The sequence below is a fragment of the Hippoglossus hippoglossus genome, chromosome 13 (assembly GCF_009819705.1).
Source record: "Hippoglossus hippoglossus isolate fHipHip1 chromosome 13, fHipHip1.pri, whole genome shotgun sequence".
Classification (NCBI taxonomy): domain Eukaryota; kingdom Metazoa; phylum Chordata; class Actinopteri; order Pleuronectiformes; family Pleuronectidae; genus Hippoglossus; species Hippoglossus hippoglossus.
The window spans coordinates 21,886,002-21,910,610 of record NC_047163.1 but is presented as its reverse complement, the minus strand read 5'-3'; the positions used below and the strand labels follow the sequence as shown (position 1 = coordinate 21,910,610).

General features: G+C 38.8%; 4 protein-coding genes across 6 annotated transcripts; all 4 read left to right on the top strand.

Moving 5' to 3' along the window:
* Positions 1–5,449: 5,449 nt before the first annotated feature.
* polr2i (polymerase (RNA) II (DNA directed) polypeptide I) lies at positions 5,450–8,693 on the top strand. The gene is made up of 6 exons (XM_034605538.1): positions 5,450–5,632; positions 5,759–5,813; positions 6,681–6,754; positions 7,008–7,082; positions 8,196–8,247; positions 8,547–8,693. Exons 1-6 carry the CDS (start codon positions 5,571–5,573, stop codon positions 8,607–8,609), a joined length of 381 nt encoding a protein of 126 aa, XP_034461429.1. The 5' UTR covers positions 5,450–5,570; the 3' UTR covers positions 8,610–8,693.
* A 105-nt stretch (positions 8,694–8,798) lies between these two features.
* Positions 8,799–14,510, top strand: pglyrp5 (peptidoglycan recognition protein 5). Of its 3 annotated transcripts, XM_034605532.1 has the most exons (5): positions 8,799–9,131; positions 9,216–9,435; positions 9,529–9,647; positions 10,277–10,487; positions 14,198–14,510. In XM_034605532.1, exons 1-4 carry the CDS (start codon positions 9,119–9,121, stop codon positions 10,450–10,452), a joined length of 528 nt encoding a protein of 175 aa, XP_034461423.1. In that variant the 5' UTR covers positions 8,799–9,118; the 3' UTR covers positions 10,453–10,487; positions 14,198–14,510. The 3 variants fall into 3 exon arrangements, with proteins under 3 accessions (XP_034461423.1, XP_034461422.1, XP_034461424.1); XM_034605531.1 differs by lacking the exon at positions 14,198–14,510 and having other exon boundaries at positions 10,277–10,788; XM_034605533.1 differs by lacking the exon at positions 14,198–14,510 and having other exon boundaries at positions 9,240–9,435; positions 10,277–10,786.
* A 382-nt stretch (positions 14,511–14,892) lies between these two features.
* foxg1c (forkhead box G1c) lies at positions 14,893–16,997 on the top strand (the record flags this gene model as incomplete). Its single annotated transcript, XM_034605530.1, has 1 exon — positions 14,893–16,997. A coding segment is annotated over one exon (1,236 nt), but the record flags the coding sequence as incomplete, so codon positions are not given.
* Positions 16,998–20,633: 3,636 nt separating this feature from the next.
* snrpd2 (small nuclear ribonucleoprotein D2 polypeptide) lies at positions 20,634–23,702 on the top strand. The gene is made up of 3 exons (XM_034605540.1): positions 20,634–20,796; positions 22,198–22,377; positions 23,246–23,702. Coding segments are annotated over exons 1-3 (357 nt in total). The 5' UTR covers positions 20,634–20,794; the 3' UTR covers positions 23,421–23,702.
* The last annotated feature ends 907 nt before the right edge of the window (positions 23,703–24,609 follow it).

Sequence of the window (24,609 nt, the reverse complement as noted above, 5' to 3'; positions counted from 1 at the left end):
AATTAGGTCAGTCACTTTAAAGGGGGTGAATATTTATGCAAACACTTATTTTACACTATATATTTTTAATCAATTGACATTAGTTTGTAAAAATCTGTTTTCACTTTGACATGAAAGAAGCTTTTTTTGAAAATTCTTGTCAAAAAAAGCCAAATTATATTGACCATGATTTTATGTATAAAAGCAACAAAAGGGTGAAACATCCAAGCGGGGTGAATACTTTTTATAGGCATTGTATCTCAGCTGTTTGATTGTTGTTTTCCACAGAGCTGCACATCATCAGAAGGTATAGTCAAGTGCTTATTTCCCTCCTCCCCGTAGAGACAACATGTCTTCAGGTAAAAAACAGCACACATTTTAAAAATCATTAAACATATACAGCGGGTAAAATAAGTATTGAACACGTCACCATTTTTCTCAGTAAATATATTTCTAAAGGTGCTATTGACATGTAATTTTCACCAGATGTCGGTAACAACCCAAGTAATCCATAGATACAAAGAAAACCAAACAAAAAGTTATGTGTAATTAAATGGATTGACACAGGGAAAAAGTATTGAACACGCTTACTGAAATTTATTTAATACTTCGTACAAAAGCCTTTGTTGGTAATGACAGCTTCAAGGCGCCTCCTGTATGGAGAAACTAGTCGCATGCATTGCTCAGGTGTGATTTTGGCCCATTCTTCCACACAAACAGTCTTCAAATCTTGAAGGTTCCATGGGCCTCTTCTATGAACTCTGATCTTTAGTTCTTTCCATAGATTTTCTATTGGATTCAAGTCAGGTGATTGGCTTGGCCATTCTAGCAGCTTTATTTTCTTTCTCTGAAACCAATTGAGAGTTTCCTTGGCTGTGTGTTTGGGATCATTGTCTTGCTGAAATGTCCACCCTCGTTTCATCTTCATCATCCTGGTAGATGGCAGCAGATTTTTATCAAGAATATCTCGGTACATTTTTCCATAAATCCTTCCTTCAATTAAATGAAGTTTGCCAGTGCCGTATGGTGAAAAACAGCCCCACACCATGATGTTCCCACCTCCAAACTTCACTGTTGGTGTGGTGTTTTGGGGGTGATGTGCAGTGCCATTTGACCTCCAAACATGGTGTGTATTATGGCATCCAAAGAGTTCAATTTTGGTCTCATCTGACCAGACTATATTCTCCCAGTATTTCACAGGCTTGTCTAAATGCTGTGCAGCAAATTTTAAACGAGCTTCAACATGCTTTTTCTTCAGCAATGGAGTCTTGCGTGGTGAGCGTGCATACAGGCCACGGCGGTTGAGTGCATTACTTATTGTTTTCTTTGAAACAATTGTACCTGCTAATTCCAGGTCTTTCTGAAGCTCTCCATAAGTGGCCCTTGGCTCTTGGACAACTCTTCTGATAATTCTTTTCACTCCTCTGTCAGAAATCTTGCGAGGAGCACCTGGCTGTGGCCGGTTTATGGTGAAATTATGTTCTTTCCACTTCTGGATTATGGCCCCAATGCCATCAGTATGTTTTGCAACAATAAGGTTGCGAAGGTCTTGAGAGAGCTCTTTGCTTTGACCCATCATGACATGTTTCTTGTGTGACACCTTGGTAATGACATACCTTTTTATAGGCCATCAGTTGGGACTAAACCAGCTGATATTAGCAGGATTGCTTTCTAATTACTGATAGATTTCAGCTGGTGTCTTGGCTTTCCATGCCTTTGTGCACCTCCCTTTCTTCATGTGTTCAATACTTTTTCCCTGTGTCATTCCATTTTATTACACATAACTTAATTTCTGGACTTATTTCTTTGGTTTTCTTTGTATGTATGGATTACTTGGGTTGTTACTGACATCTGGTGAAAACGTCATGTCAATAGCACCTTTAGAAATATATTTACTGAGAAAAATGGTGACGTGTTCAATACTTATTTTACCCGCTGTATCTATCTGCCAACATTTCAAAAATCCACTTTTTTAAACTGGATAGAGTTGGATGAACTGTCTCCTATAGTGAACAGGTCCCTGGACCTACTGGGTGTAATGCCACTTATATGACAGGTTCACAGAACACCTTATGTAAGACACTTTGTAATTTGAATATAACTGTACGGACGTACGGAAGCGTATTGCATTCACTTGAAAAAAAAAAAGTTCTGTTTTTCCGAGATAACTAACTCGGAAAAACTGGGGAAAAAAATTAGAAAAACAGAGCTTTTTTTACATGATTTTATTTTGAAAGTGAAGTTCCTGTATAGACGCGGACTTACTGTTATGAATCTGTAACTTCACAAAGGAAAAGTTTGATGTTTTAGCGACCCTCCGAAGAGGCACAAGCTCTTACGGTGTTGTTTAGGGAAGTTTCAAATAAACCTGAAAACATCAGTTGAAAGTCTCGACCATCTTTCGGGGATATGCTGCAGATAGATAAAGGATAGTTTTCATTTTTGTCCATAATTCAAATATTTCGTTTGTTAGTGTAAGCTATTTTATTTAGTGGCTTTATTATGGAAGATTGATGTGTAGTTCCTGTTATAAGCAGGGTGTTGGTCGGGACTCTTGTTTTGAAAGGGGTTCTAACGGAAGAGGGTTCTGTCGATAGAGAAGTTTTGAAGTGTGAAGGAAAGTAAACGGGTGTGATGTCCCGAGTCAATAACCATCTCTCGTGTCCTTCTTCGGCTGAGGCCTGTGACAGTATAAGAGAACAACACGCTCGGCTACATTAGTCTTTTGTGGTTCACTGTTACTTATACAGAAGGAGAGTCTGACAGTTTGAAGCGACGCTATACGTCATGGCGCTAATACAAGAAATCGTGCCAAACAAAAGACTGTCTAAGAGTGCAACAGTTACATGCAGCCCGCTGAACAAGGGCTCTGTGCGAAACGTCCATGCAAAATGTAACTTCATCAAAATACTAGATTACAATTATCTATTGCGTATTGCATTCAAATGAATGCAATATGCTTCCGTATATTAGTGCCATGACGTATAGCGTCTATACAGGAACTTCACTTTTCAAAATAAAAGCATGTAAAAAAAACTCTGTTTTTCAAATTTTTTTTTTCCTGGTTTTCCGAGATAATTATCTCGGAAAAACAGAACTTCTTTTTTTTCAAGTGAATGCAATACGCTTCCGTAGTTATATTCAAATTACAAAGTGTCTTACATAAGGTGTTCTGTGAACCTGTCATATAAGTGGCATTACACCCAGTAGGTCCAGGGACCTGTTCACTATAGGAGACAGTTCATCCAACTCTATCCAGTTTAAAAAAGTGGATTTTTGAAATGTTGGCAGATAGATACAGCGGGTAAAATAAGTATTGAACACGTCACCATTTTTCTCAGTAAATATATTTCTAAAGGTGCTATTGACATGACGTTTTCACCAGATGTCAGTAACAACCCAAGTAATCCATACATACAAAGAAAACCAAAGAAATAAGTCCAGAAATTAAGTTATGTGTAATAAAATGGAATGACACAGGGAAAAAGTATTGAACACATGAAGAAAGGGAGGTGCAAAAAGGCATGGAAAGCCAAGACACCAGCTGAAATCTATCAGTAATTAGAAAGCAATCCTGCTAATATCAGCTGGTTTAGTCCCAACTGATGGCCTATAAAAAGGTATGTCATTACCAAGGTGTCACACAAGAAACATGTCATGATGGGTCAAAGCAAAGAGCTCTCTCAAGACCTTCGCAACCTTATTGTTGCAAAACATACTGATGGCATTGGGGCCATAATCCAGAAGTGGAAAGAACATAATTTCACCATAAACCGGCCACAGCCAGGTGCTCCTCGCAAGATTTCTGACAGAGGAGTGAAAAGAATTATCAGAAGAGTTGTCCAAGAGCCAAGGGCCACTTGTGGAGAGCTTCAGAAAGACCTGGAATTAGCAGGTACAATTGTTTCAAAGAAAACAATAAGTAATGCACTCAACCGCCGTGGCCTGTATGCACGCTCACCACGCAAGACTCCATTGCTGAAGAAAAAGCATGTTGAAGCTTGTTTAAAGTTTGCTGCACAGCATTTAGACAAGCCTGTGAAATACTGGGAGAATATAGTCTGGTCAGATGAGACCAAAATTGAACTCTTTGGATGTGATGAAAAATTAATTAGAAAAACAGAACTTATCTCGGAATTTCCGAGATAATTATCTCAGAAAAACAGAACTTTTTTTTTTTTTGTCAAGTGAATGCAATACGCTTCCGTATAACTGTGACCACCTGTTGTATAAAAGAAAAATTTCTGACGGCCATTTTTGGTGTGCATTATAATGTGTCCTGTGAGGGACTCACAAAAAGTAAATTGAATGCCATTTCATTTAGAATAATTAGGGTGGAGGGGGGCAGTTATGTAATTTGTCGAATAAATGCTATATGTTATATGTCATATAAAATAACAGTGACACCTCACTGCTCATTTATATATGAAAATGTTTGGTTATACGTGAATGTTATGTTACCATATTAAGGTCCTGCCCCTCTCCCCCTCTAATTATCGTGGTGTCACCCTTTCTAGGCACTGTGGCCTTCACAGCCAAACTGGACATCATTGACAGCTACCGCTGTTACTCTGGAGTCCTGATGTTCACCACTGTGCTGCTCAATGAGGGAAACGTCTACAGTCCTGAGTCAGGCATCTTCACCTGCTCCGGGGACGGCGTCTACCACTTCACTGTGCACGCCTCTGTGTATGGCCGTGGGTTAGGGTTAGGGTTAGTGTGCCATCATGAAGAATGAAGAGAAAGTCTAGGTATCACACCTCCCTGCCTGATGAATGCACCCTAGTGGCCAGCATCAGCTGTGGGGTCAAGCTGTCCAAAAACCATCGCATCTGGGTGAATCTCTGGGGAAGTGACAGAAACGATATCTATGCAAGTGAAGATAACGACACTGTGTTTGTGGGGTTTCGTTTGGGTAATTAACATCAGTTCCATATTATTGATTAAGTCAATGTCATTTCTTCTTTATTCTGCATTGATTTACACTGATGCTACATTGGTTTGAAGGTGTGGGCTTTTGTTTGAGCTGTGTGTTTGTTGTCATTTCTTTCTGTGAAATCATGTGTTTGTGTGTTGGTTGTTTTATGGCAAAACCAAAGCTAAAGCTTGTGCCTTTGCTTCAATAAATGTGTTTCAATGACATTTACTGTGGTTGTTAATTGATATATAACGAAAAAAACATTAATCATGAACAACAACAACAACAGCAACGATAATAATGATGAGAATGATGATGATGATGATGATGATGATGATGATGATGATGATACAATGGAGATAGAAATAATTCGCCCGGTCCTCCAACTCATAGGATACGCTTTCTCTCAATAATAATTATAAAAAATACAGATATAATAATAATAATAATAATAATAATAATAATAATAATAATAATAATAATAATAATAATTCGTCCGGTCCTCCAACTCATAGGAGGCGCTGTCTCTGAGGTGATCACATGTTTATTATTACACAGCACATGCGCAGATGCCGTGTTTTCAAACGGCTGGACGCGCTAGCGGCTGAGCGCAGTGACCGAGCCTCACATTTGTTTTATTTGTCAAGTTTATCTTCCATCACTAGTTTCTCCGATGGATTTAGACACTGGAACTTACGAACCAGGGTTTGTCGGGATTCGGTTTTGTCAAGAATGGTGAGTCTGTGGCCAAATGGAGGTTAGATAAGTCTACCTAGCTAACTAGCTAGCTACTAGGTGCTACATGTGAAACTGACTTTGTTTAACTCTGAAACCGCTAAACACACCGACTCTGTGTTGCAGTAACAACATGTTGTACCCTAAAGAAGACAAGGAGAACCGGGTCCTGCTTTATGCGGTGAGTGTCTCGTTGCCAGGGGCTGATTTTGCCTCTGGTCTGTATCATAAAAAGTTACGAGCCCATCTCAGCTGTAGTTTCACAGTTTCCTCAGTCAGCCTCCTCTGTGCTCCCTCAGAGATTTGACCTGAAGACTAAACACACCCGAGTGTTGAAGTGGCGTTCAAGTCAGACATCGAGTTGACAGACATTCGATGATCCTCCTCTATGAATGAGTTATGATGAAATCACGTCAAACATGTACGTGTGTCCCTGATATAAGGGTCATTCTCTGTAGAAGCAGAAATGACGATTGGTCACTGCTTCTTCGGTTCATCGCCACCTCAACATTCAAACGTAGTTTTACAATAAGATGCATTTAGCTTACAAGCTCTGCTCCTACTAGGACTGCACGACTTGATGAAAAATATTATATTGAAATTTGCGATATAATAAAAAAAAAGTGAGTGCCTGGGGATCGAAGAAAATGCACAGATGGATGATAATATAAAGTATATTTCTTGAACTGAAAGATACACATTTATAAACTTTTTAAAAAGCGCCAATATTTCACGAAATTTAATTTGTAACAATGACTACAAAATATATAAAAATAAAGGCATATATACAAACTTCAGTTTTTTCTTGTAAAGAATAGTTGAATAAAATAACTAAATACATCCTCATAAGAATTGTGAGGTCTAAGTGAGCAGATACCGTAATGACTCAAATGACTATGACCTGCCGCTGTTTGTGGCAGCTGCCACGACCAGCCTCAGTGTTTGCCAAGCTGCCACAGCAATATTGAGTAGTTTAAGAGCTCTTCTGTATCAACCGATAACCGTTTTGTCCTGTTTTGTGTGTAATTGAAATTATCTCCACCCACAGTGCAGGAATTGTGACTACCAACAAGAGGCAGACAACAGCTGCATATACGTCAATAAGATCACACACGAGGTTGAGTAAGTAATAAAAACCACTGTGTCCAACTTTTTATTAAGAATGCGATTTGCTTGAAATGTGACTAATACAGCTTTAATATCTGACCTACTTCTATAACCACTAATGCATTATAAAAGTGTGTATAACTGTTCAAATAGAAACCACGGAGATTACTTGGCTTTTCCATGATGATGGAACCAAAATATTGAAAGAAACACGTTTCCAATGTGCTGACTTTGCACCAACCATTTTTGCTTTTGCTTTTTTCTCCAGTGAGCTGACACAGATCATCGCTGATGTATCTCAGGATCCAACTTTACCAAGAACAGAGGACCATCCCTGTCCCAAGTGAGTTATACCGCACACACTTGTTGCTAAAATTCACTACCTGAATATTGTGAGACAAACTTATTTGATTTTTTGGGGTCTGCCATTAATAGCGTGTCTTCTATTTATTTGATGTTTTATAATAATAATCTTTATTTATTAAGCACCTTTCCAAAACAAGGTTTACAAGGTGCTTTACATGATAAAAACAACCGGGATCATAAAAGTGTAATCACAAGAACAGTATCAATAGAGCAGTATAACAAGCAAAGCATATTAAGAAAGCTAAATAAATACAAAATTAAGAGAGGATCACAGGAAGGCTAGTCTATCAAAGTGCTTTTATTCTTGACCAGCCAGCTAACCTCTCTCCATTTTGAATTGGTAGGACAGATTTTCAAAGTTTTTTTGGCTTGTTATAACATTGAGGTCGTATTCAGATATTTTACCTTTTATCGCACAAATTTCTGCCATGACAATGGTAGATAATATAGTATTTTCTATTTCTCTATTTATTGCAGATATGTGCTCTTAACCCAGTTGTTACCTTTTGTGACAAAAAAACTTGCTGCTAATATATTTAGGGAAACACAAACTAAACATAGACTTGACTCTCATAGACTCTGCTGTAGTCATCTAATTCACATTATTACTAAATTGATGACTCATGGTGGTCACCACAGACACCAGAGTCAAGACAGCACACCACTTATTCACTTTATATGGACATTTTTGAAAGTATTTATGTTGATTAAACAATCTGACTGTAGATACACATGCAGGGGCAGTGTGGAAATTGCAAAGGGCACTGACTATTTTATCTCCACCAAGAAGGTTATGTTTTTGTCTGCTATTTTTGGTTTGTTTGTAGGATTATAAAAAAACTACTCAACCAATTTCCATGAACATTTGTGGAAGAGCACAATTACATTTTGTTGCAGATTCAGCAATGTTTTTTCTATTTCTCTATTAGTAACACTCTAGTATTATTATAGTATGTATTTGTATTGAATGTTTTTGTACACATTTTAAACTTACTATTTGTTCCCCTGCATAAACATTAGTTTACCTATAGAGCAAAGTAATGTAGTTTTAGACTGTTACTGATTTTGCACAAACCATGTCTCTTCCCAGATGTGGTCACAAGGAGGCAGTGTTCTTCCAGTCCCACAGTATGAAGGCAGAGGTAACTATGAATTAAATACACTGTGCATGACCTTTAGTCTTTAGATAGTGTGTATGGATGAGTTTATCAGCCTTCTGTGGTCAGCATGTCATTTTTCACTTGTTAATGAAACGGCTTGAGTGCAATATTGTACCCACCTGCCCACCTTCATCTACACTTACCCACCATCCTACCAAGGTCAATTATGAAAAACTCAGCAAGGAAATATATTGGCTTTGTCGTCCACAAATCGTTTGTCTGGTTTTCATCAACTGAATAGAAGACATACTTTTTTAACAAACGCTGTGTTTTTCTTCCAGGACGCTATGAGACTGTACTATGTCTGCACGGCTCCTCACTGTGGACACAGATGGACGGAGTGAAGCTGATCATAATGTGTCCATTTTTTTTTAACTGTTGTCATTTTCAGATGTGTTTGTTAGATTAAAAGAATCAGTTGTTTAAAATGTCTCTGCGTCTTTATTCAAACACACACACACACCTGTGCTTTTGGCAGCATGGAGAGTTAATTGTCATCTACAGTTTTCAATAGAGTTTCCGGAGTTACACCTTTTTGTGTTTCCTTTGACTCCTGGGACATTTGGCATAAACTTTGACGCAGTCATGTCTGATTTAGAGGAAATAAATGCCAGCAGAGTAGAAGTTACCCACATAGAATTTTTAGTTTCAATCCCACTTCCTTTTTCTTCAAATGTATATTCCAAACCAGTTCAGTTGTTGTGTAACTGCAGCTGATTACTCAGCCATGGAAAATAACATGAAGGTGTACTTCCCATGACCACACCTCCTGAAAAAGCAGGCTCTTTGATAAGGCGGCCGCACCCTCTGCTGCTAGTCAGTCAGCACAACTGAAGGCAACAGGCACCAAGTCATGGAGCAAAATGGTATGACAACAAACTGCCTTATCTAGTTCAATGATTACTGCTGATGACATTTTCAATGAAGATGTAAGCCAATGTTTTATTTAGAATATGCTTCTGATTGTCTTTCAGTGAGGATTGTGTCAAGGGCGCAGTGGCGAGCAGCTCCACCTAAACAGAAGGAGAGACTGAAGAGCTTGGCCCGAAGAGTTGTCATACACCACACTGCACTCCCAAGCTGCCAAGGCCTGGAGGCGTGTAAGGAACAGATCTTCAGCATCCAGAGAGGTCACATGACAGAGAGAGGCTTCAGTGACATTGGATATAAGTGAGTAGCTTTGTCTTTAAATGTCATGGACGTTTGGTATCTGCCAGTTTTCAGTCCTCACAGATTCTCAGAAATACTTTGTGTTTGTTTCAGTTTTCTCGTTGAAGGAGGCGGCATCGTGTTCGAGGGGCGTGGCTGGGGTGTGATGGGGGCACATTCCAAAGGCAACAATCATGACTCCCTGGGCATTGCCTTCATGGGCAATTTCAACAGTAAGCTTTTTTTTTTACCATTGTATTGACGCAAAAACAATAACAGCACATCCAGAGGTGGCAAAAGTACACACATTCTTTACTCAAGTTGAAGTCAATCAATCAATCAAATTTAATTTGTATAGCCCACATTCACAAATGTGCCTCAAAGGGCTTAACAAGGTGCAACATCCTCTCCCCTAACCCTTACTAAAAACTCCTTTAGTGGGAAAACCTCAGAGTCGACACTGATAGATATTGAACAAGGAATCTTCTTTTCTGTGTTATTGTCCATTTAAGCTGAAATCTGTCTCGATGGAGAGGTGACATTGAATGATACAAAATATATTTTTTAAATCCTCTCAAATGCATTAAAATGAAAGTAACAAGCCTGTTTAGAAAATGTTAGGGGTTGAAAATACAGATATTTGTGTTAAAATGTAAAAGTAAAAAGTTGTAGAATAAAAGAAATACTCAAGTTAAGTACAAATACCTGAAAAATCCACTACAATACAGTCATGAAGTATTTGTATTTAGTTTCTTCCCTCCTCTGAGCTCATCATGTGTCTATAGGGTGTAGGAGCATAAAGAGCGGCAGTTTCAATGAGCTTTCAGCACAGAGATAAAATGCTTTTTGTTTTTGATTTCAGATGATGCACCAAGCAAAGAGGCGATGCTGTCGGTCAAACAGCTGCTGCAATCTGGAGTTTCCCAGGGCTTTTTATGTAAAGAGTTTGCTCTGTTAGGACACAGAGACCTGGGTAGCACAGAATGTCCAGGAGAGAAACTTTATTCTGCACTACCAAAACTGAGGGGAACCACATAAATCCTGCTGGCCGTGTTGGAGGAGGATTCTTTCTGGTATGAAAAAGAGATTCATAGTCTTCAGTTGTAAAAGAAAGCTGTCACACAGATTTCACAATGAATTTGCAGCCTTTTTCTCTCAGAGGAAGTCATCAGAATCTGGGTTTATTGCCAAGTAGGTTTACACATACAAAGAAGTTGCTGTGGTATGTTTGTGCTTGTGTATAAATATAAAAATATATTATAATAAATAAAAAAATAGGGACCATTATAAAGATATTTTAAAAACTAAAAAGAGATATGTGTAATATGAACATTGAGACCATGAGATGATGAGACCCAAAGTCTCTCCCTGTCAAGAAGGACAAAATGTTGACAAACTATTTAAGATATGTTAAAAGACTGTCAGAATCTTTTTAACTGAATCCAGGTGGCAATATTTTTTGTTGTTATCAGAGGAATGTGGTGCAAAATAAACACTTCCTTGAATTTAACCCATTCTAACAGCAAGCGTTTGGAAATAAATACCAGTTGTTACTGATATTCTGATTATTTAATTAATTGATTAAACTAATGCAGTTTGCGTTGTAAACCTGCATATTTGGGATGGGCTGTTTTCTTGGTCTGTGTTAATGCTCTGGAGCTAAATCATGATTATCTGTCATAAGTGAGTCACTTTTTAAATGTGTGCAAGGCCCTGTCTGCAGAGCTTTTTATAAACCGTCTGATGCAGACCTATAACCCTAACCCAAACCTTACCCACCAGCCCGTTCACTGTGAGCTACCCACTCAACAAAATCATGACTGTTTGCTGTCCTGGCTCCTAAATAGTGGAACGAGCTCAGGACAGCAGAAAGTCTACACATCTTCCCCTGCAAACTAAAAACAAATCTCTTCCGACTATACCTTGAATACATGTTTTTTTATAGCACTTTGTAGTTTGGCTTTATTGAATTGTACTTTCTTGATTCTTGTTGTTCTGGGTTTGTACCCTCATGGTTGAATGCACCTATTGTAAGTCGCTTTGGATAAAAGCATCAGCTAAATGTAATGTACCTGGTTTATCTGTAGTGAAAATTTGATCGTCAATGTTTTTTCATTAAATTATTTCTGTTCAGGTATGATGCTCATATTATTTAAAATGTATTGAATTTTATTTTTCTCTATATGTATATATATATTACATGTCAGCTAGTTCACATATCTGTTAAGCAAGCGACACAATCCTCAGACCAAAGTTCACAACTTTTCAAAATATAGTCTCTGTAATTGAGCTCAATTTTAAGCACTGCAGCAAAATATGAATATTGTGCTATTACTTTGAAGAAAAAATGCCAAACAGGAAGTGATTCTATGAGTGCTGTTGCCATGACAGACCACCACTGTAGTTCCTCCGAGGATGAAATGTTCAACAGTCAAACCTGTTAATATTTATTATTGTTAATTTGGTTAACATTTAAAGAATTGCATCCCACCAAATTAGATACTGCACTTCCCTGGGCCATAATGAATACACATGGCAAGTGTGAAGTCGATAAGATGAGCAGTTTCCGAGATATCTATTCCACATGCAGACAAAAAGACATTTGAGGAATTAGTAGGTAGATGTTAATTCCTGTGAGGAATTCTCTCTGTGCTTGCCCTCTACCAAAAAGGTCAAAGTTTAACCATTGCATTGCGCTGCTGCTTGGATTTCACCATCTGGGCCACAAACACTTGAGCAGTAGTCCTCTAACAGAATGAATTAAAATAACAATGTAATGTGTTTTATAAAGGCCACAGGTTGTCTTTGTGTGGAGGAGAGAACAGAGAAAAAGATCTATGGGGATTACAAGTGTTGAGACAGCAGTGCGTGCTTTCTGCAGCTCCTGAAACATTCCCAGCAAGTGCTTACTTGTGAGAACGGGGGATTATGGAGGGAGGCCCCTATCAAATTGACCAAAGAGAGGTTATAATGGTAACAGTTTACATGTGTTTTTCCGGTCATTGTGCCTGATGTCTGGCGTATGACCTGGGTGAAATATAAGTAAGGTAAAGCACGGCCTGTTGTCTGAGGTGGTTCAGGCCTGTTACTTTTATATAAGATGAAATGATCCACACTGATTTCAATGCACAAACTGTATTTTTTTCAGTGTGTAATTCACACTCATACACACTTTTTACATAATTAAAAAAGTATATATACTCATATATCATGAAAATAGGCTCTCATGGTGTTTTTCAGGTGCTTGTCTACATAACCTTATACCTGAAAATGTAACAGATACTTCACCATGATTCGGGAAAAGGTTAAGTCTCGGGCACAGATAAATGTAAGACAGAGCACAGATATGGCAGAGTGAGTGTTTTATAAACGTCGTCAGAAAAATACACAACACCAAAAAAATTAAGGATGTGTGCAGGGGCGTTTCAAGAGACTTTGGGGGCCCCAGACAAAAGTGATGTCAAACCAAAACGAACAGCCCCCCCGCCTCCTCATGTTCCTGTTCTTAGCCAACCATAGAATTTAAGGGGGGTTCTCATAAAAGTGTTGTTATTGTGGACTTACATAATCAGCCAGTTTCGGGAGGGCCCCCATATCTCTGTTTTGCCTATGCTATGTTGCAACGCCCCTGGATGTGTGGTGGCCTTTGAACCAGTACTGTCACACCAAGAATATCATACAACATAAGACCCTGACTCAACACCCCTCATAGGCCATTTATCACCCCTCTCTGCTACTGAATACAACGGAAATAGCTTGCATTGATTAGCAGGAGTTGCAGCAACATCGCTATCTGTGCATATCTGTTGGGTAGCATCATTAACAGTTAAAGTTTTTTGAAAAAAAAAAGTCTGTTTACTGAGCCCGAGGAAGACAATAAAATGTTAGTCAGCTGTCTGAACATGCTCATTTCACTTCTGAAGGGATGAGCTGCTGTCTTATGGGAAACGCCCAAAGCCTTTTTTCTTTTTCACAGCACACACTGTGACATATTACAGTTAGAAAAGCAAAGGCGGTACATTGGTATGGTGCAGCATAATCATGGGCATACAGAGTATACTCACTTATTTTTGTTGTAGTAGTAATTAATTATGTAGCTGTCTCACCCTATAGTCTGTGAGCCAGTACTGATGCAAAATCTACTAATCAGAAGTTAAGGGACAGCATTGAACTTACTATGAAAGAGTAGTTTTACATGTCACTGTTTATAACACACGGCTTTTATCCTTTGTTGGACGGGCTGCTCTGAAATATCGAGCACTACTCCACCACAATAGGTTAAAATGAAATGTGGCTGAATTCCATTTAGCTGCTTCAGTTTCAGGGTGATGGCTGAATGTCACAGGGACACATGAACTGAACAGAGCCATGTTAATAATCACTAATATCTGTGCTTTCCTATCATGACATGTCAAAATGTCTTATGTGGAAGTTATTAAATTATTAAATTGACACTTATATATTCCACTATTTGTTGCCAGTCGGCTGCCGATTTTTAGGTGTTGAGTAATTTTACAAAGAAAGCTTCTGTTTGTTTTTGATTAACCGTAGATTCCGTGTTATAGTATTTCATATGTAGAAACCATCATCCCTTCCTTCATATTGACATGTGTGAATAAGCTTGTGATACCAGGCTTAGAAACCATCAACTTGCTGCGGAAGTGTTAAACAACATGCATATTGTCCTTTACTGGTATATTAGTGTGTGTCTTGGCCAATTACCGACATGAAGGTTCAGGCTTCTCCTCCTTTCTTTTTATCAGTGTCTTTTTTTTGTTGCCAGATGATGGTGTCAACAGAGGAGCGCACACAGGAACGAGGGAGAGGATGAAGCCTGCAGCCCAGAGGGCAAGGCGCGTGTGAGAGGGTTGAGTTTCATGAGTCACGGAAGTGTTATAATTGAAGCTGCAGAGTTCACCGATCAGTCACACAGATTGACAGCACACACATTTCATTTTTCATCCCAAGGGTCTCCTGCACGGCCTGTGAACATGCCACATTATCCGTTACCTGCTGATTTATACTTGAGTTTACTATTATGTTTTTAAAAAATGATGTATGGAAGAAGTATGGTAGCCTACATTTTAATTTAAACATTTTAATTATTGGCCTTATCATCTTGGGAGACTGGTTTAATCATATGGAAAAAACATATCTGAAAATAATATATATTTATAGAATAGTTATTAGTTATTCTGTTCTTAAATGAGGATCCACGTCAAGTCTGGGTCATGCACAATTTACTCCACCAAATATTTCGCCATGCAGTTTTTAAGTAATCCACTACTTTTTGCAGGTAACGTGCCCCGGGTTGCTGATCATGCGCATTTGTTGTCACGCTGTCTGGCCAGTGCGACTTTGGCTCCTCACGCCTCTGAATGCAGCGCCTCTTCTCTCTGTGCGCTCAGTGAGCAGCTCTGCTCGGATCCTCCCACAACTTTTAGGATCTTTCGGGTCGATTTTAAACCCTTGAGATGAAGAAAATTGAAAAGTTCTGCAGAGCGATTGTTCCACAAGTCCTCGTTCAGTATCAGCAGCCTGTTGTGGAGACGAGAAGGGGTGATGAGCGACCAGGAGTCTCCGTCTGCGTCTCAGAAACTGCGCGTACTGGCGCATCCAGGGAGATCCAGTCCAGAGGAGAAGTGTGAGAGCAACATCAAGTGTGAAACTCCCAAACAGTGCACTAAAGAAGAGAGTAAAGAGGCGACTGCAAATGGCAAACGAGAAGGAAATAAGGATGAATCAAAGCACAACGTTGGAACAGAGGAAAGCGTAAAAGGTGAGAAGCCTCCTTTCAGCTACAACGCGCTCATCATGATGGCGATCCGCCAGAGCCCGGAGCGAAGGCTCACACTCAACGGCATCTATGAGTTCATCATGGACAACTTCCCATACTACCGACAGAACAGACAGGGTTGGCAGAATTCAATCAGGCACAATCTGAGTCTGAACAAGTGTTTCGTTAAAGTGCCGCGCCACTACGACGACCCGGGCAAAGGCAACTACTGGATGCTGGACCCCTGCAGCGAGGACGTCTTCATCGGTGGCGCGTCGGGGAAACTCCGGCGCAGGGCCGTGTCTGGCTCCAGCACCAAGCTCGCACTGAAACGAGGAGGAGGTCCTCTGATGTCCACCGGTACAGCGACCAGCGTGACCTTGGCCGCAGCGGGTTCGTTTTACTGGCCGGTGCCACCATTTCTGCCCCTACAATCACCGGTGCGCACCAACCTTTCAGTCGCAGGGACTTACCTGAGCGCGCACCCTCGCTTCTCCAACCACGCCGCGTCGGTTTTGTCACAGCGGTCCCGGCTGAGCGCAGCAAGTGCAGCCGCGGACGCAGACCGGTTCGTGCAGACGCGCCAGGGGATGTCCTACATCGGAGTCAGCTGCGCGCAATCCAGCCGCCACCAGATCGGCGCAGCCTGCACCGCGTTCTCCGCATCCATCCCACATCCGTGCACGCTGCCTCTGTCGGACCCGTGCTCTTTCAACATGATCTCCGGACAAGCCAGCTACTTTTACTCACATCAAATACCGTGCGCCGCAACTTTTAGCACGTGCCAAGATGAGTTCGCAGCGGCCAAGACGTCTGCGGGACATTTTTTATCCAAGGGTCGTGGCCACTCAGAGCTCGGAGAATGCTGTAATGACTTTCCAAACTATTGCCCTAGGATCAGTCCCAGCCCTCCCTCGTTTTGGAATATAGAAAAATAGAGCAACTGTCATAACAACCAATAACTAGTAACCTTTCAAATATGACTGTAGAATTTAGATGAACAACGAATATGCATAAGAATAAGAACCTGCATACTGACATTTCTTCAGTTTGAACAGCGTAACATATTTCCCTCATAGTTCCTTTGTGCTAAAAGAAATGTGAATTGAAACGTATTTGCAATAGATTTCTATTATTTCATCATAGCATGTGTTCAAAATAGTATAATCTCTAAGTTTCTAACAAGCGTTATTAAAAAAGCGCTGGTTGTTCCAAAACAACCACATGGTCTGAATCTGTCAACTGAATCCATATACATGTTTTACAAATAATGTTCTATATCTATGTCAACGGTTTCCATTGATCATAATTTGTCACATATCTGTAATTTATGCACTTGTCGGTATAGAAACTGAAGTGATGTTTGCGCGCATGTCACTGTTTCAGGCCTAATGTCATATATGAAATGATCTACGGCAAAACGCCGTAAAAATGGGCTTTTACTTTAAAATAAAATAAAATAATAGAAAAAGAAATTATGACGTGAGTTATTTAAGCCAGTTTGTAAACCAAGCAATGACAACATTGTGAAAGTTATGGATTGTGGAGTTAATTTTATTAGATAATTTTCCTTAATCCAAGAAGGTAAAATCATCTTAAAATGTAGAAAATGTTTGAGTAAAAATAAAAATGTTAAATGAAAACTTAACTGCTCATTTAGTTAATTTTGAAACAAAAAAACATCACATCCCTGTTTTCATTAGCCTACATTTAATTAGACAATAAATAATGCTATTTTAATTGTGTTTTCCCTTCACCTCATTAAACCTTTACAGTTGTTAAATGTGGCTGTGTTATTTAATGTTTCACTCTGGAGGTTTGAGGCCACACAAGAATAGATTAAATTATTTAAGATTTTAAAAATGAAGTAATGGAGGCCATGAGATCCATATATATATATATATTTGTTTTTGTTTTTGTTTTTTTCTCAGAGAAAGAAAAGTTGAAATGTGCAACAGACAGTGATGTCACTTCAACAGGTAGACATTTGCTGATCTTATTGATTTGTCTTGTGTTTCACTCTGCTCTGACATCACTGCCTGTTCAACTTTCCCTCACCTCTCCACCCTCAGATAGAAATAAAAAACAACAACAACATAGATGTGCTTGTGGGGATATATACAGATTAAAGAACAGCTCTCTGGACGGCTGCCTCCCTTCTTCAACAGAAGACTCTTTGTATCATGAGACCCCCAGCCCGTCACCTCTCCAAGCCCAGTCACATTCAGTCGCCTGTGGTTAAAGCAGACTGGGCTGGATCAGGTAACTCCACTGTTGGCAAACTCCCGGTCTAGATAGATGGGAAGATAATAATATTTTCATTACTGGTGTGAGTAAGTGTGATCGCAGGGGGACAGAGATGTGAATCAACAGGTTGTGCGATGTATGAGTTCTGTTCCCTGGGGCAGGAGTAAGAAGATACTGTTAGTTATAGCGTAATAAATAACCACCTTCCTTTGACAGCTCGACTAATCACCACGCATCTACAAATATGTTGCTGCTCATCTGCTTAAATGAAGAAACTATTTTAAAAAAATTAAATGGTTCCTTCAGACATTCTGCAACCTTCATCAATATACAGTGAAATAAACTAACTATAAAATATTATAAGAATGGGGAGTCACAAAAGGAGAAAAGATGTGATCTTTTTATATAGTGGAAAGGGGGGTGCAGGTTTGGGTCTTTTAATTCTTATAATTATGGATTGATATAGTATAATTATAGGCTGATTGGCCCTTTTATCACCATATTGCATGTTGAGATGAGATAGATACCATGTGTTCTGCAAAATGCTCTCATTAAACCCACGTAAAGTAGCCCATCTCTGATATTGCTGTAAGGAACAAACCAAAATACAACTACCCTGAAACTAAAATGTAAATTTACACTGATGCAAGTTCCGGCTATATTTGTTACCAAATAGTACCTTAATAAAAATCCCCCCGGCAAAAAAAACTTGTCAAGAAAATCTGGATCATTGTCCAGATTCACAAAAAATGTCACTTGTTCATACATATTAGCACTGTACATATTATGATTTATTCATAAAGACCTCTACATTTTTTCTTGAGATATTTACATAATTGTCAAAAAACGCCTTATTTGACAATGCTTCCCTGACCCACAACACATCCTTCCACCAAGTTCCGTGATGCATCTAGTTGTTTTAATGTAATCCTGCTAACAAATATAGACAAAAAAAGCTTGGTGGAATTGAGAAAATGCCAGATTATCCAAAAGCAGTTGTCTTTCCTGTGCACTGTGGAACATGAAAGTGCCATGAGCAAAGAACAGGTGCTTGTATCAGGGCTTCATTTTCTCCTTCAAAATATGACTGTGAGACCAATATGTTAGTTTGACAAACAGAAAATAGCCAAAAAAACTAATTGGGGACACATAACAGCAAAGTAGAGCACAGCACCCAGCAAACCCCACGTCTGACCATGCGACATTATACCATCATGTCATGTATACAGTCAGGCTGGTCTCCTTCATTCCACAGCATCTGTCTGAATATTTGACAACTGTTCAACTATAGAAATTAGCAGGACTTTTTTTGTTGTAGTAATTACGGCAGGGTACTATTTTTGTTAGCCAAGGTAAAAGTTAAAAGAAGCCAATAATACTGAGGAGGATCGTGCCTTTTACAGCCTCCCTCCAGCCCATCCCCACGCAAATACTTGTCATACAGTCTCCAAAGAAAGACATTTATTTGGACCATAATCATACAAATAAAGTATATTTTTTATGAAATCCTCCATGTTATCAGCTATTTCATTATATTTCCTTCTTATCTTTATCAGACTCCACAGTTGTAGATTGGGTAAAAGTGTTTTTCAGGTAACTACAGCTTCATCACATGTAGAGTAAAGCCGCTCTTAGATCATTTTACAGGTCCACTGCTCCACATTTTAAGATGTTGAATCTTTTGGCAGAGCTAGGTGTGCTCCGTTAAGATATGGTACGGCTCTGGAAATCAATCCCCCCCACACTTGTCTCACTCAGCAGCACACAGGCTACCATTATCTGCAGCAAGTGGCTTCCACAGGTAGACCTGCCACCCTTTGAAATAAGGTGGGTGGGTTGTACACCCTCAGGCGTCTGTCTGTCTCTTGCCAGAAAGCCAATCTCTCAAAGTCTCATTTCTGCCGTGAGATAGTGTAGCCCACATCCCTCTCTCTCTCACACAAACACACACACACACACACACACACACACACACACACACACACACACACACACACACACACACACACACACACACACACACACACACACACACACACACACACACTTTCCCTCGTTCTTGTTGGTTTAAAGAGGAAAACAAAGACTTGCCTGTTTGGGTCTGTGGTCTCACCTTGGCTGCTCCCTCTGCCATCTCTTTTCCTGTGACAATTCCTGTAGAGGGTTTAGGTTGTTAACGTACACTCACCCAGCACTTTATCAGGGAACACCTGTACACCTGCTTTTTCATTCTATTACCCAGTCAGCCAATCAAATGGCAGCACTGCTACATATAAAATAATGCAGATACAGGTCAGACGCTTCAGTTAATGATCATGACAAACTTCAGGAAACTGTGATCACAGTGACTTTGACCAGTTGATGCTCATTGAGTTTACATAAACTATGTATCGCACACTCTAAATTAGAAGAGTAAAGTCTTAATTGATCACGAATCAGGAAATCTGTCTCTTCATCTTCACCAACAAATCCCCTTATGATGGACCTGTAGTGGTAAAATATGCAGCAACTCTATTAAAAGATTCCATTATTCAAAATTGAGAGACAGACAGCTCATGCTGTAATATCAGAAAATTGGTGTGTGTGTGTGTGTGTGTGTGTGTGTGTGTGTGTATGTGTGTGTGTGTGTGTGTGTGTGTGTGTGTGTGTGTGTGTGTGTGTGTGTGTGTGTGTGTGTGTGTGTGTGTGTGTTTCCATCAACTATGGTATCAATAGATCTAATAATTGTTTTACATAATAATTGTTTGATCTCTAAAATAACAGACAATATTGTGGAAAAAAATATTATTATTATTATTATTATTATTATTATTATTAAATTAAGCCCAAGGGAACTAAATTAACCAGCAGTCGAAAATCCTCAAATTCACATTTGGGAGGCTTGTGTCATATTTATATAAAAATTACTCAAATATTAAATCATCATCAAAATGTATGTAAATTAGCTTTATTATTAATCAGTTGATTGATTAATTGACATTGATTTCAGCAGGATGGAGGAAACAGCAATGTTATGGGTTACAACTTATGTTTTATTTCAGTCAAAATTTCACAAAAGTCAAATTTCAACTATAGTTACTTCCCACCAGTGCCAGTGTCAAGCAGCAGGATATAATGTACATATAAATACAGTAGATCTACCCACAATATGAACACAAACCGGAAAGTAAACACGTTCTATTTGCTGTGTTTTTCAGTAGAACCGTAATGACCCGGTTATTATTCCTGCAGCAAGAACCGCGTTCTCGTTGAACCGGAAGTAGTTAGATCCACGCGTGAATCGTTGCGGAAACGAAGTGAGCCTGTGAAGACGAGCGGGATACGACCTGAGAAACCAGTGTCAATAAATCAGCAGCCATGTGAGTATTGATGAGGATCAGTTTGTCTTTGTGAGGATGAGCACCTTCAGTGTTAGCGCCCGAACTGTGAGCTGCAGCAGCAGCAGCTAGCTACACTGCTAACCGGGGTAGCATTTGACATAGTTAGCAGTGCCAGCGAGGCCGGTTAGCTACAGTTGATAAATCCTTTGTGTGATATTTGAAACACGTTGTGTGTTTCCAGACCGACCATGATATTGTCATATTACGTCACAGAAACAAAAAGCCGAATTCCGTTTGGTTAAATGAATGTGATGCTTAATTTAAAAGTTAAGAGACAGAAGTCACACAATAGCATCGTATATGCTAGTTAGCAGGATGCTAACACCAAGCTGCGAAGTGCGAGTGCATGTTTTTCCTGTTTGTTAATTATATACGTTTTTGAAGCCTGGATCTGGGTAGATTCAACTGTTTTTAATGTCTTTACTTAAACGTCAAACTAATTTCAGGCCTGGTTGATAAAACGCTTTTGTTAATCACTACAATACATTTGACATTCATTTACAAAGTGAGGATCTATAACACATAATTGATCTCAGATTCGTAAAGAAAATGTGCTGTTTATCAAGTGTTCGTCATTCTCTTCAAGAACAGTTTAAAAATCACAAAACTCTCTCTTAACCTAAAATAAATAATTACATAATATTTGTGTGATTACTGACTGATAGGGGAAAACGTTCTCTAATTTCGTCCAGCCCTAATACATTGATTTGTTTTTCAAACTATAGGTATTAGAAGAATGTTGTCTCTGCCATCGTGTTCAGCAGAGTTTTGCGAGAGTGTCTTCATTTAACAGTGTGTTTGTGGCAAGGGTAATTATATATGGTGATGTGGTAATTAAAAATAATGAATAGTATTTGGTGTGTTTTTAAGACAATATGTACATGTATAATAATTCAGTATCATCTGTTTCTTCTGTTATGTTATAAATCCAAGTTTGATCTTTATATTTACATGCAGGTAAGTGCACAGACGTTTAGGCAAGAAGAAAAAGAACAGTAATGTAGACTAAGGAATTCCAATTAGTACCATACTGAAATATTAATACTTTCCATTAACACAAAAGCACATTTTAAACACACTATTGGTGTAGGAAGAAGATATATTGTGATAACTTGAATAATAAATAGTAATTGTCAACTGTTGAGAGATGAAACATCTTGTGTAACCATTTACGTAACGGAACATTTTATGGAGATGAGATCTTACACTCTCTGCTTACTGACATTTTATAGTGATGTAATGGTTCAAAGATTGAGAATACTATGGGTGGATTAATGTCACTTAACAACAAGCGACAATATTCCTTCCATATTAATGCCAATATCCCATTATGATTATACTTATTTATCATTTCCATTTTGTGTGTGTTTTGCTCATCAGGAGTTTGTTAACAAAGCCCAAGTCAGAGATGACCCCTGAGGAGCTCCAGAAACGAGAGGAGGAAGAGTTCAACACTGGCCCGCTGTCAGTGCTCACCCAGTCGGTGAAAAACAACACACAGGTCCTTATCAACTGTCGCAACAACAAGAAGCTGCTAGGAAGAGTCAAGGCTTTTGACAGGTATGGAGCCTAGTCACTGGTTTATTAAATAACAAAACAGATTGCACAGTATCGGATGAACAAAAACACAAATATAACATTTCATACTTTTTTCAATATAAATGATTTGTATTCTGTTACTGTTATATTTGTTATGTGTTAAGAGTGACAATATTACTGATATGAATAAAAGGAAATTTCCATGGATATTTTTGATTTCCTCAGTGAGTTTACTTTTCTTCACTGGATTTTCCCTGCTCTGATATATTATGATATATTAACACTGCGTTTTAGTACCTGTCCTTATATATTATACATATATGTCTGGCTCATAGATAAGAAAGCTAACTGTGTGCAATCATACAATTTACATTGTATAAATCCTGTTTCAATTTCGGTTGTTAATATTGCCCCTATTTTTCAATTGCCGCTTGTTTGTGTTACATGTTTACTTAATTCTTACCTTTTTTTGCTGATGCTTCTAATTTTTTATTGTCCACTTTGCTGTTATAACATACCACACCCAATTGTGGAATATATGAGACTATTTAATCTCAAATGAAATATATATATATATATTCATTATTTATTTTTAAATCACGTTTTCAGATACGCATCAAGAAACAGATTTCTGCATCGAGGCCATTCCTTCAAACATGATGCATGTTTTATAAACAATTTATAATTACTGGCAAAAGTTTGATTAAAATACATGCCATATTTCATGTAAAGCAAATCTTATGACAATATTTTTTATGACAATATTTGGGCATCACTGGAATATTTTTTACATGTACATCTGTATCTATTATATATCATTTCATGCATTTATCCTTTCTAAATTGGTTGGATTATATTTTAACTCTTTGCATTGTCACTGTCTTTGCAGACACTGCAACATGGTCTTAGAGAATGTGAAGGAGATGTGGACAGAGGTTCCCAAGAGTGGGAAGGGAAAGAAGAAGTCCAAGCCTGTGAACAAGGACCGTTACATTTCTAAAATGTTCCTCAGGGGTGACTCGGTCATCGTCGTGCTGAGAAACCCTCTGATCACAGGAAAATGAACTGTTTATAGACATCTAGCTGAACCAGTGTCTGAGATCCTATTTTTTTTCTTTGAAAGATTTGAAGGCAGTGGACAGTCATTAATGTAAACCTTTCTTTGTTTGTTTTTTTTCGTGGTTGGATCACTGCATTCACTGTTGAGACAGAAATGTAGTGCCAAGAAAGTGATGTTTCTACTATTTTCAAGAGTTGATTAGGCACAATAATGCCTGATTTTGATTTGTCTACAAACACTTGTCTTTTTTTTCATTTTTAATAATAAAAGTGATGAATAGATTTAAGAGTTGTGCCGGTATTTACCTGTTTAAGCTTTTAAGTTTCTCCCTCCAATGATTTAAGTCAAGTTTTGAGAATGCTACACACACTACAGCACATTTTTTCTATTTATCTAATTCAGTACACACTAAATCAAATGAATCATTGAAAGCGCTTGAAAAAAAAAAAAACGTTTTCTTCCATATTCGGGGGTGTTCTTGTCCGTCCCGCCCGATGTCACCATCTCTCCCCTGATGGCATCTAATGTGTCAGGCTTGATTTCAGTCATCAGCGCTCAATATGCGACAAACTGCCGTTTAAATGGCTGCTGCATTATTGATGAGACCAGATGTGCTGACTGTCACTTCACACCCTCGCCTGTCTCTCCATTTCAGGCTGTTCCTCTCTGCCACTCGGCCCCTCCTGACCACTTTGTTAATTCTCTTAATAGCCTAACAGCGAGTCTCACCTTACGTCTTTCCAACAGTTGGCACCTAGCCTCTGCTCTTTGGTGCTCTCTCAGATTTAGTGGTCGGGTGTACAGGAGTCGTTTTGTTAGTGAAGTAGATAAGTTGTGTGTGTCTGAATCAGTTTTAACATCTCTTGTTTTACTTGTTGGTCTTATATTTTGAGTTTAACCACATTGTAAGTTGTGTGCACTCATGAAATCTATTTTAATATTTTCTAGTAGCCTCAACTTTACCCAAATATCTTCATATCCAATGTTTCATAAATAACAAACAGCAGCGTTACTCACCTCACTATTGACCATACTGCACCTGAGGGCAGCACCTGTGGAGTATCTGTGTGTGGGCAACAAGGCCTCGCTGATTTACAGTAGAATTTAAATAGTGACATTGAGGTACTGACCTTTCTGACTCATGCACCTTTTGTAGTCCCGCTTTTAACAAATGTTGAAGTCTAAGTGGCATT

What these genes read in the sequence shown, in the direction of transcription:
- polr2i (XM_034605538.1), top strand. Translation starts at nt 5,571, where the DNA reads ATGGATTTAGACACTGGAACTTACGAACCAGGGTTTGTCGGGATTCGG. An exon ending in AAGATCACACACGAGGTTGA is followed by an intron (nt 6,755 to 7,007) that starts GTAAGTAATAAA and finishes TTTTTTCTCCAG; the next exon opens with TGAGCTGACACAGATCATCG. An exon ending in CCCACAGTATGAAGGCAGAG is followed by an intron (nt 8,248 to 8,546) that starts GTAACTATGAAT and finishes TTTTTCTTCCAG; the next exon opens with GACGCTATGAGACTGTACTA.
- pglyrp5 (XM_034605532.1), top strand. An exon ending in TTCAGTGACATTGGATATAA is followed by an intron (nt 9,436 to 9,528) that starts GTGAGTAGCTTT and finishes TGTTTGTTTCAG; the next exon opens with TTTTCTCGTTGAAGGAGGCG. An exon ending in CTTCATGGGCAATTTCAACA is followed by an intron (nt 9,648 to 10,276) that starts GTAAGCTTTTTT and finishes TTTTGATTTCAG; the next exon opens with ATGATGCACCAAGCAAAGAG.
- snrpd2 (XM_034605540.1), top strand. An exon ending in AGAGTCAAGGCTTTTGACAG is followed by an intron (nt 22,378 to 23,245) that starts GTATGGAGCCTA and finishes CTGTCTTTGCAG; the next exon opens with ACACTGCAACATGGTCTTAG.